The sequence below is a fragment of the Leptonychotes weddellii genome, unplaced genomic scaffold (assembly GCF_054177405.1).
Source record: "Leptonychotes weddellii isolate Sample4059 unplaced genomic scaffold, ASM5417740v2 HiC_scaffold_3156, whole genome shotgun sequence".
Classification (NCBI taxonomy): Eukaryota; Metazoa; Chordata; class Mammalia; order Carnivora; family Phocidae; genus Leptonychotes; species Leptonychotes weddellii.
The window spans coordinates 1-12810 of NW_027912961.1; the positions used below are offsets into that span (position 1 = coordinate 1).

Sequence of the window (12810 nt, forward strand, 5' to 3'; positions counted from 1 at the left end):
ATTGTGCAAGACTGTTGAATCTCAGATCTGTACCTCTGAAACAAATAATGCAATATATGTTAAGGAAAAAAAAAAAAGAAGAAGAATGTAGCAGGAGGGGAAGAATGAAGGGGGGGAAATCGGAGGGGTAGATGAACCATGAGAGACGATGGACTCTGAAAAACAAACTGAGGATTCTAGAGGGGAGGGGAGTGGGAGGATGGGTTAGCCTGGTGATGGGTATTGAGTAGGGCACGTTCTGCATGGAGCACTGGGTGTTATACACAAACAATGAATCATGGAAAACTACATCTAAAACTAATGATGTAATGTATGGGGATTAACATAACAATAAAAAAATTAAAAAAAAAGTAAAGGCAAGGTGGGTGGGGGGATGGGGTAACAGGGTGATGGGCATTAAGGAGGGCATGTGATGTAATGAGTACTGGGTGTTATGGGCAACTGATGAATAACTGAACTCTACCTCTGAAACTAATGATACACTATATGTTAATTAATTGAATTTAAATAAAATAAGATTAAAAAAGAATAAAAAAGTAAAGGCAAATTCTAGTAGAAATGTAAGGGATTTACGAAAATAGCATCTTGTTTAAGTAATATTTTCTGAATGTTTAATTCAGTCCTAACTAGTTTACATTCAAACTACTGTTGACATTCCTATTTTAGGTCAGCATCATCCAGAAATATTATGTGAGCCAAATTAGTAATTGAAAATTTCCTACTGGCTGCATTAAAAAAACAGAACTTAAAAATATATTTGAACGTAATATATCCAAAATATTATCACTTGTTCATGTAATCAATATAAAAAACTAAATAGTTTACTTTTTTTTTTTTCATACTTAAGTCAGTTCAAATTGGCCACACTTCAAGTACTCAATCATCACATGTGGTTAGTGGCTATCAACTGTTCAGCAAAATTTTAGACATTTGTGTTGGCTATAATTTAAATTGGCTCCATCTTTTATCTTTTCTTTCCTGTTTCTAAACTTTGTGCAACAAAATCACATTTACCAATAAAAAATGAAGGGGGGGAAATTGGAGGGGGAGATGAACCATGAGAGACTATGGACTCTGAGAAACAAACTGAGGGTTCTAGAGGGGAGGGGGGGAGGGGGATGGGTTAGCCCGGCGATGGGTATTAAAGAGGGCATACTGAATGGAGCACTGGGTGTTATATGCAAACAATGAATCATGGAACACTACATCAAAAACTAATGATGTAATGTATGGTGATTAACATAACACAATAAAAAAAATAAGGAAGAACTAAAAAATTAATCTTTATTTTAGAAAATAAACATTTAGAAAGAAAACTTATCTCACTTTTCATTTGAAATAGCACTTTAAGTATTAGTTCTAATTAATGGAGAAAGATGAACTTTTGTAAAGCTTGGACTGTGACTTCCTAATGAGGTATTATTTAAGATGCTGAGTATAAAGAGAAAGTATATGATATAATCAAAAGTTAATTGGCTGCTACATAAAAAAAATTACATTTCAATTTATGTAATTTTCAGCAGGTAAAATAAAATATTTAATTCCTTAAGACAAAAACGTCCAAGTTGTTAAAATTCTAAAATTAATCAAGTTAAATCAGGTGGAGGGTTGGAATTTCCTTTGTTACCTGAGCTTGATGAGACTTGACTTTGTTTACCCCTCCTTCTAAAAATTACTATTTAAACATCCTGTATTTCTATATTCCCATTTGAAAATGATACACAGCTCTGGTGATTTATAAGACCATTAGGCAAACCAGGGCAATGACCACATGTCCTAAGGCCATAATTTGAATTTTACCTCCTTTTTGGCTAAGCTTTTCCCAAAATGAAGGTTTGGGAACATATTTTACTGCATACACAGACTTAGTTTAAAATAGAATGGAACTGCCTTTGAGCAGAATAAGTTTTTATTACTTAATATTTTAGGTTACCTTATAGAACCTAGAATTTTAGTTGTGTCCAAGTAAAGATGAAAAGAATAGGATTATTTTCCCCCTTGACTGCGGTTAAAAGGAAAAAAAAGAATCAGGATGTGAGAGTCATTTACTCTGTGAGCTTCAGTTTTTATTATTGAATATATAAATCATGTAAAAAAACTTTGAGAAATTATTGCTATACTTATGCCCAAAGTTAATTTTATGTCATATTATTTATAATGAGTAAGATAGAATTAGATGACACTGGGAGTTAGAAGGGGCCTTGGCAAGCACCTGGTTCAACCTCCAGGGTGGAGAGAAACAGGAAGCCCCGAGAGATTCCGAGACTCACTCAAGGCCTGTATCCTACTTGGAAGCAAGTTTGGCTCCAGAGACCATGCTCTTAACCATGACACTAGACCACCCCCTTCCTTATAAAACTCAGTGTTTATTGATTGACATCTACAGGTCAATATTTGACATTTTGTATTTTGTTAACATGCAAATTTTAAAACAAGTTAAATGAAACCCTGTGGAGAACATACAGACTTTGCATCTTAGGATATATACCCATGAAATGTAGGATTAACTTTAATTTATAGGTAGAATGGAAATAATACTTTTGGCACTGAATTGTTTTTTTCCTTATTTAAAAAAAAAATAAAAAAAACAAGAGGGCAAGAAATGAAACAACAATACCGAGGAAAAAGCATTGTGTCCCTTTGGGCCATCCTCACAGAAATCTCGGAAGTAGCTGCAAATTAACTCATATTTTAACTACACCAGAACACTGGCTCTTATTTTGAGGGTAGGGGGAGTTATAGATTACTTCATAGTCTTATAATGGCTATGGATTCTTGTTCCAGAACAATGAATATGCATTCAAAAATTCTGCAAAATAATTTTATAATGTCTGTGACCTCTAGGTTAAGGAAGGTCTGCTCTAAGAAATCTCTTGAATTTCTTGGGACAATTTCTAAGTATCTGAAGTCTGAGTGTTTCTGGATTGGGTTCTCTTAACATGTAGCTTAATATTATATATTTAGAAAATTTAAGTGATCTGTTTCATTTCTAATAATTTCATTACTAGTATTTAGTATTAGTTACAATAATTTTCACAATAACTCTCTGATATGGAAAAAGACGTGAGCAAAATCAGCTTCCCCAGCCATTCTAATAATCTAAATATTTAGGAATATACTTTGTAAAGAAAATGAAATCCATTAACACATAGTATCCATGCATAAAACATTCAGCCAGATAGTAAAATTCATATTGGTCTCAGCAGGAAATGGTTATACTCTAGACAGTACTTCTGGTGTGCTCAACAAATTAATGTTTGAGAAAAATAGTATGTGAATTACTTCTTAAATTCTCTAAATTGTGTGTACACATAGAAAATGGTTGGATTCTCCATATGTCAACCTTAGAAATAAACATCTTTAAAAGAATGATACTTCTTTTATTTATTTTTTTAAAGATTTTATTTATTTATTTGAGAGAGAGAGAATGAGAGAGAGCGAGCACATGAGAGGGGGGAGGGTCAGAGGGAGAAGCAGACTCCCTGCCGAGCAGGGAGCCCGATGCGGGACTCGATCCAGGGACTCCAGGATCATGACCTGAGCTGAAGGCAGCCGCTTAACCAACTGAGCCACCCAGGTGCCCAAAAATGATACTTCTTTTAAAAGTGTGGTTTTATTTTCATGTTTCCATATCTCTTACCTCCTGATCTTTTTCTGCTTTTCTTTCTAGAGCTTCAAATTCATCCAAATCATTTTTTTCTTTTAATTTCAATTCCATTTCTTCATTTTCTCGTCTTAGTTGTTCATAGTCCAATACCAGATTATCATAGTTGGCACGAAGTGAATTCAGTTCACTTTCTAAGTTTTCCTATTGGAAACAAAACCAGATTTTCAAGTTGGAGAGAATTCTAATCCTATATTGTTTCCTTACTAAAATTTGGATTAGTCAAATAGTTTAACCTGAAATCATGTAGTTAACTTAGGTCATTCTCTTCTTCAATATCTTTCTAATGGTTTAGCTTGATCCAGGGTAAAATAAAGGATGTGCATTTTGGTAAACTAGCTTAGAAGACTATTTTGAAAGGATTGAAAAAAAAAAAAAAGATCATATAAACAAGTGCTCTGCCTATATCTAACTGGGAAAGTTGTCAGGAGTAGGAGGCTGGGGAGGTAGGGTGCATCCTGGGAAGTCCACTTGACCATAGATCCTTATGCTCCTTTGTTATGAAGCTGATAATTTAATTCTCCACCTGTCTGATGCCTGTTTTATTTCTTAAATAGGTCTGAATTTTGGAAGGGGAAACAGAGGTATTATTTATTGACCTCTAAAACTCTAAAGGCTATGTTTTACCATACTCGAAAGAGGCCTGTTTCTGTTTTGTACACTATTATGAGAAAGAGATAAACTGCAGGTTAAAAAAACAAAAATTAACGCCAGGGATTTTCCAAAAACAACACACTTCTAGAGGATGTTTTAGGGACATAAAAGCATTTTAACTATAACACCTAATTTTAACTAATTCAATGGTTAAGTAATGATAATAATTCCCAAGAATCACTGCAATTTTATTCTAAAACTAAAATGAAATTTTCTTAACAAATACATTTATAAAACTATACTGTACTTTTTTGGACATTAGTAGCCTAGAACGTCAATATGGACTCTATACCTAGTGAAGTATTCACCATAGTATTCCCTAAAGGTTTGATAAAACCACACATAATACATTTTCTTTTATTTTTCAGTATGATTTGGCAATATTACCCCCTCCCTGCTGTGTCATTCTTCTACTATATGCCTGAGACTTTTGACACTTTAAAAATCAGCCTTTTTTAAAACCCTTACGGGATTATGTAAGGAAAAACAGAAACTAAAAAAAAAAAAAAACCAAAAACCAAAAAAAAAAAAACCAAAAAACCCATAGATACCAAGATCTATTGGGAAAGAACTAGACGCAAATGTTTACCTATTACCATACACCAGCATTACAAAATTTTTAGCTTCCTTCTACGTGTCAGTTATCAATTAGGAGTGTAACGAGTAATTAGAACCAAAACTGTTACTAAAATTAAGTCAGAGCGAGTAATGTGCTGCTACAACAATGTAAACATCAACAAAAAGTGAATTTTAAAAAGAGTGAGAGATAATGTTTTATAAAATACATTTAAGTTACCTGACTTAGTAGCTTTGTTGCTGGATTCCACTCTGTCTCATTTAATGTATCAAAAGTATTACTGAAAATATCAGACTCTGAGCAGAAAGCTAGAATTAGGGGAAAAAGAAATTTATCCATAAATATGTTTAATAAAGTTTCTTAAAAGTCAAAGACTAAAAAAAAGTCTGATCGGAGGTAATAATAAGCTCCAATTAGCTAACATGTGCTCAAAATATGAATGCCAAGAATACATTAACAAAAGATATGATCATTTATAATATTGTATGAATTAAGATCCCTGGTTAGAATTAGTAATAAAATACTCGATCCTTGATACAATATAGGTAAAAGGACAAATTCTGAATTTGAGATTTGATCAATGTAAGTAGATTTTAAAATGCTTTAAAAATACTGCTAATGTTGGAGACATTATTTTGAAACATGCCTGTGTAATGCTACCCTTTCAAAATTAAAGTTTAAGGCAGATGTTATATGGATACTAATTTATGTTATATGGATACTAATTTAACTGGATAATGATTAGAACAAAACCAACAATAAAAATGTCTCGTGTTTCAACTAAAGTGTATCATTCTTAAGAGATGTGAAAATAATAGAGAATGTTCACTTTCTTAAAATCACTAATTTTTATCATTATCTCCATTGTAATTGCATCTAAAATGCATACATTTTATTAAATGTGTTTATCACATTAACTGAGTTATAAATAAAGTAGTTCTTTACTGGGATGCTTTTGTAATTAAAAGCAGCTAAAAAAGCACTCACATTCATCAATTTCCCCCACTACGGTTGCAGCCGCCTTACGTGTTTTTGTTACATTTGTTGACATATTAAATTCATTTATATAATTTGAGTCCTTCATTTTGTTAATTTTGCCAAGGCACCAAGTGACTCTTCGTTTTCTTTTAGCCTAAGAGGAAAAAAATCAAAATTACCTTAAACAGATCTGGGCTCAAACATCGTAAAACAAGAGAATTAATATATTCCAAGAATTAAATATTTCTTGGAAACCACGGACTTGGTAGAATTTTTTTTAAGCCTATTTTAATATCCTATCAGTCTAAGGATGTCATGAGAAAACAAACTTTTAAAATCAGTGTTTAACCCTATAAAAAATTTGATGAAACTATCATTTAAAATTCATGTTTTATTTGAAAGTTTCCCTACAAACTTTTCTGGGACTTAATTGAAAGGAATCGGCTGACTCCCACCCCCAAGTGATCCAGTGTTCTCTAGCAGGGAAGCTGCTGCTGCCCACCATAGCTACCAAAAGCACTTTGGGCTGTCCAGCTCTGACTGGGAAGGGAAGACAGATGGTCTATTTGAACTTCCTTCAGCGAGTAGATCTCCACACAGCCTTCACAATGCCAGTCTCTTCCAATGCAGTAAAGCTAATGCCTTTCCCAGGGCTCCTAACCTCATTGTTCCCTGGGACCTTGCTCCCTGGGTTACCTATTCATCTGTTAGCCTCACCAGCCCCCTCTAACAGCTCGATGAATGAATGCTCCAGCCTCTCCATTTGCTTTTGATTTTTTTTTAAAACAAACCCTTCACTCCTTACTTCTCTCTAGCTACAATTTTCTTTTCATCTCTCTTTCGTGCTCTTCCTCATCATCCGTCTACTCCTTCGTCATCCTTTCAGGAACACCTCTGTCTCCTGGTGCTTATCCCACCACTCACTCTGCTTTGCTGGTTTCTCTTCCTCTGCTTGTGTTTTTCCATATTTCATGGCTACCATTCTTCTCCTGTCCCTCTAGGAGGTACAAGTACTATCTCATCTTACTTGATCCTCCCAACTATCCTATTACTACATCCTTTTTATAGGTGAGCTGATCTATAAATGATCCTTTTTTCTATCTGAGGCCAGTCCCCTCTAATGTGCTCATGATCTCATCCCTTGGGGTCATCTCAACCCTCTGTAAGATGGCTTTCACTCCTAGCACATAGCTCAAATTGCTTTGTAAATGAGCTTGTTTCCAGAATGTGACACTGCTGAGTGCTACCTCTCTGAAATATTCTCTTCCCTTAGTGACCACAACTCATCTGGTTTCCTTCTTAACTCTAGAGTGAATCCTGGCTCCCTTTGGGATTCTTCTACCTTTATCTAAAAGTCGTTCTTGGGGTCTGGTCTTTGGTCTTCTTTTCATTCCCAACATGCTCTCAGAACAAGCCCATCCATTCCCACAACTTGACTTTGGATCTGCAGTAGCTAATGCCCAAATTGATATATCTACCTCACATCTTTCACCTGATTTTCATTTTCATTTTCAATTGCCTGAAATCTTAAACTGGAGATGTCCCAAATAAAACACTGAGCAGCTGCACTGCTCTTCATTCAATGTTCCTTAACAGTAAATACTACCAGCTACCCAGCAATGTTTGCCAGTCATTCTGGATACCTCTCTCTCCCTCTCCATGACCCCCACAGCTAAGCTATCACAAAGTCCTGCTGAGTCTCTCTCCCACATAGCTCTCCAACTGATCTGTTTTTTTTCCATCTCCAGAGTCACAGTCCTTGTAGAACCCCAACCAATCTGATGCACATAAGCAGCCATACCTTTCTGAAACACAATCATGATCATGTTACCTACAAGACTTTAGCTTGCCCTTAGCATAATGCAATGTTCAAATCCTTCATTGTGATTTAAAATTCCCCTACCACCAAAACATTTTAAGTCCAAGGGATACATTATGTTGTTTTCACTACTCCAAGCTTTTGTACATGTGGATCTCTTCCTGAAATAGTCTTCCTTATCCCTTCCATTGGGCTGTTTCCTATTCAACAGTCAGTCAACAAATAGCACTTGGGATGTCTTCTTTATACCTAGTATGGTGACTTGAACATAATTTCTATTAATAATATTATCTTAAGAGCATATATTTATTGAGGATTTGCCCTGTGGAAAATGTAGTGTTGAGCACATTCTATGCATTATTTCACCTAATTCTCACAACAATCTTACGAGGTGGGAATCAAGCTATCTCACAGATAAGGAAACTGCAGCAAAGTGGATTTAAGAAATTGCCTAAGGTAAAGAGTTAGGAATTGACAGCACCAGGATTCAAATCCGGGGAGTCAAGCTCCAGAGGCCATCCTTTTAATCATGATACCATCATAGACAAAAAATACCTACTGGGCTAAAAAAAAACCCCTAACTTTGGTAAAAACAAAAAGTACACATACTGGAAGTCAGAATTTTGATCACTATTTTGATCTATATTCTAGATCAATTTTCCCACGATTAATATTTGTTTCTTTAAATAGAAAATATTACCACATACTCTAGACACTTATGGTTCTCAATCACCTGATCAACTTCACTAGAATTTCTTAAGAAACATATTGTACATAGATTCCTTGTCAGTATTTTAGATTTCTTGAATTAGGATCTCTACACGTGGGATCAGAGATCCTTATTTTTAATGAACCTCTTTGGTTTTACTAATGTATAGGCAAACACACAAAATGTTCTGGGTTTTCTGAATATACTGTATCAAAGGATAAGAAATGCATAACTATGTAATAAACATATAGGAATACCAATCCTAGTCTCTGTATACCAAGTCTGAGTTGTCATCTTTTAAATTTTACCTTTAATTCCTGTTGTGATGTGAGGGAAGAAGAGGTCACCAGCATCCGTGTTAAGTTCTGAATTTTCTCAATCTGTACTTTTTGAAGCAAATCTTTTTCTTCCAAAAGTTGGGCCAACTGGTCTTTTTCCATTGCCTGGGCCCGAGTCTCCAAAGAAACCTATAGAATGTAATATTAAGTTATGTTAATAATAAATGTAGCTAGATTTTAAAACCTTGAAAGTAGCTTAAAAGAACAGAATATTAAATTTGTATGTGGGGGCTCTTGGGTGGTCAGTAAGTTAAGCATCCGACTATTGATTTCAGTTCAGGTCATGATCTCAGGGTTGTGATAATCGAGCCCCGCATCAGGCTTTACTGAAATGAAATATATCCTACCTACAAAATACTAACACTATGGCAGTTGCCATCATCAGTAATTTCTCAAACCTATAATAAAGTAAAATACACATTTCTTCCTGTGTATTCTAGATGCTATATATAAGATTATAGCAAGGCTGTTAAAGCAATTCTAGTAATTGCCTAAAAATATATAAATGATAGGCAGAGAAGTTATAAAAGCAGAGGCTTGAATACCTATGGCAAAAGAACAGATGTTCTCATAAGACTTTCATTTGATATTTTAGGTCATTTTATTTTTTTAAATTTTAGCTCATTTTAAAAAAGATAACCAAAATATAAGATTTTTATAAAATATGAAACTGTAATGGTTAAAAGAAACAAATTACAATGACAAGTGATTATGCTACCTTATTAGACTTTATCTTAGGGTCAGAAGAATTCAAGATAATGTGAAAATACAAAAATTAAAGTTTTAAGTAACTACACATGGTCTTTCTTGTTAACCTAATTCCCTATCTTTTTGTGACAATTTAGAAAGAATGTCTCTACTTGGCTCATTTGAAAATATCAAATTTTGCCCTTTGGAAATAAAAAACAAAATCTAGAATAATTTCAAGAAACCAAAGTTTTCAGTTTATAGTAAATTAAACTAAAAAAAATTTTTTTTTTTTTTTTTAAGATTTTATTTATTTGAGGGAGAGAGAATGAGAGACAGAGAGCATGAGAGGGAGGAGGGTCAGAGGGAGAAGCAGACTCCTCGCCGAGCAGGGAGCCCGATGCGGGACTCGATCCCAGGACTCCAGGATCATGACCTGAGCCGAAGGCAGTCGCTTAACCAACTGAGCCATCCAGGCACCCCTAAACTAAAATTTTTATGAGGTGATTTCTCTTTACTTGAAAGCTGTTTTAAATTTAGGTTACAGACCTCAGGTTTTGATGAATTAAGAATCTCTGGGCATTTGGGCAGATCTTAGTTCTCCATCTGACCCTATTCTTTACTGAAATACATGGTTCATACATACCTCCTCTAACTGTTTCTTAAGATCCATTATTTCTTTTCTATATCTTTTCAGGAGAGCTTCATCACTTGATACCTCATTAACATAAGGAGTATTCTTCATATATTTGGCAGTGCTGGCAAACTGGGGAAAAATACAAGAGTGTTAAGTGTTCAATATAAAAAATTAATTTAATTGATAATATTTAGGTTTCTTATAATTAAATTTTATAAAGAAAGATCCATACTCTTCCCCGGTGGCTTAATACTTTTGAACATGGAGAGTATTCTATGTCCTTGTAACTTACCCTGGCTTCTAGTCTTCAGAAGAGCGAAGGAAATATCTTGAAGATGGATGGATGCCAACAGAGAACCTACAAACACTGGCTTACTGGAATCCCATCCACCCTTCAAAGTCCAGTGCAGCTGCCCCCTCTACTCTGAAGCTTTGCTTCCACTTGAAAGTATCTCTCCTTCCTCTGAACTGTATTCTACTTATTTTTTTTTTTAAGATTTTATTTATTTATTCATGAGAGACAGAGAGAGAGAGAGGCAGAGGGAGAAGCAGGCTCCCAAGGAGCAGGGAGCCCGATGCGGGACTCGATCCCAGGACCCTGGGATCATGACCTGAGCCGAAGGCAGATGCTTAACCATCTGAGCCACCCAGGCGCCCCTCTATTCTACTTATTAATAGTTAATTAATCCAGGCAATCACATTGGAAGACCGGTCTTACCTTCCCTCTAAGACTATAAACTGTGAGGTCAGGGACTGAACCTTTTATCTTTGTTTCTCTGACACTACCTTGATCCAGTGCTCAGTAACTATTGAGAACAACATTTCTTAGAGTGTAAGTAGCAGAAGTAACTGTAAGTAGGTCCATGAAGGTGACCATTAAATAATACTGAATCCTTGATTGAGACAGCTGTTCTATTGACATTTCTCATTTTTCCTTTTTTTAACAGAAAATGTAAGCCTTAGGCTCAGAGCAAAGGCAAGCAACAATCAGCTAGCAGGAGTTCAAGAGTTATTTTGTTATAAACACACACACACACATATTTGTTGAAAATGATACTAGTTTTTCATTCATGGGACTGAGACAAAGTTTCCTTCTACAATAAGTAGAAAAAGTGAGTTTTTTTTTTAAAGAAAAATAGTATGATAGTGTTGGATGTGGCAAAAATTATGGAGGTGGGATATGAATGATTGAAATTTGGGAAAATAAAGGAATACTATTTAGTAGGCAATACATCAGTTTTATTGCAGCAGGTATGTTATGTCATTAAAAAAAAGATACCTAATTTTAGTGGGTAATTTTTTCTGCTTAAAGATGATTTCCCCCCATATTGAAATAAAAATCAAACTCACCTGTAGAGTAGTAAGGGTTTCATCAAAAGACACTGGAGTAATTGTGCAGATAATACGTGTCTTTGCATTTCCTCCCAAGGAATTCTGGAGAATTCGTGTTAATTTACTATCTCGATAATTTATGAAACCACTTAGTGAGAAAGGGGTTTGGGGAAAAAAACAGTAAGAATTTTTATACAACAACAGCGGTTGGTTTTTAATGCAGAACCTTAAATTAGCTACAGTTTAAAAATTCTTTACAGGTTACCTGAGGCAGATCAAAACTACTAACATATCATATTTAAGATAAAAAGTAAATTTAGTAGGTCACAGTCATATGTCTTAGAAGCTAGGCACGCTCACAGAATCACAAAAGCTTTTTAATACAGGGAAGAAATCAGTACATTATTTGAGTGTTACCAAAGTATTACAATTTTCAACCTCACGCAAAACATAAGCATCAATAAGTAAATGTACAATGGAATAAACTTACCCAACTTGTCCATCACTAAGTTTCTTGATCACTTGTCCCAAAATAAATAAACTTCTATTTATATTACAGCCTTCCTTGAGTCGCACACCTGCATTTATTAGGCAAATATGAAAATGAAAGTTGACCTCTGTACTAAATGATGAACTTATTTATCAGTAAGTTATAAAAGAAATGAGAAATTAAAGGGTCAGATGGTAAAGTCTGTGCTTTGGATTGGATCTGAGCCCACTTTCTTCTTTTTTTTTTTTTTAATGTTTTATTTATTTATTCATGAGAGTCAGAGAGAGAGAGAGAGAGAGAAGCAAGCTCCCCGCCTAGCGGGGAGCCCGATGTGGGACTCGATCCCAGGACTCTGGGATCATGACCTGAGCTGAAGGCAGACGCTTAACCATCTGAGCCACCCATGCGCCCAATCTGAGCCCACTTTCAATGCCTCTCTCCCTATTCCTCCAACCTATTAAGTAAACTAGAAATGCTATCACCTGAGAGAAAGAGCAAAAAGAAACAGATGGCTCGTACCCCTTCGGATCCCTACTTTTGTATCTTTGGGGTAAATACCCAGTAGTGCAATTGCTGGATCGTAGGGTAGCTCTATTTTCAACTTTTTGAGGAACCTCCATACAGTTTTCCAGAGTGGCTGCACCAGCTTGCATTCCCACCAACAGTGTAGGAGGGTTCCCCTTTCTCCGCATCCCCGCCAACATCTGTCATTTCCTGACTTGTAAATTCTAGCCATTCTGATTGGTGTGAGGTGGTATCTCATTGAGGTTTTGATTTGGATTTCCCTGATGCTGAGCGATATTGAGCAATAGCCAAACTGTGGAAAGAGCCAAGATGTCCATTGACAGATGACTGGATAAAGAAGATGTGGTATATATATACAATGGAATATTATGCAGCCATCAAAAGGAATGAGATCTTGCCA

General features: G+C 35.2%; 1 protein-coding gene across 1 annotated transcript; it reads right to left on the minus strand.

Annotated features, from left to right (window-relative positions):
• Positions 1–3604: 3604 nt before the first annotated feature.
• On the minus strand, positions 3605–11973 carry LOC145719145 (centromere-associated protein E-like; the record flags this gene model as incomplete). Its single annotated transcript, XM_081810657.1, has 7 exons — positions 3605–3808; positions 5115–5203; positions 5883–6027; positions 8710–8868; positions 10073–10192; positions 11414–11543; positions 11886–11973. Coding segments are annotated over 7 exons (920 nt in total), but the record flags the coding sequence as incomplete, so codon positions are not given.
• Positions 11974–12810: the final 837 nt, after the last annotated feature.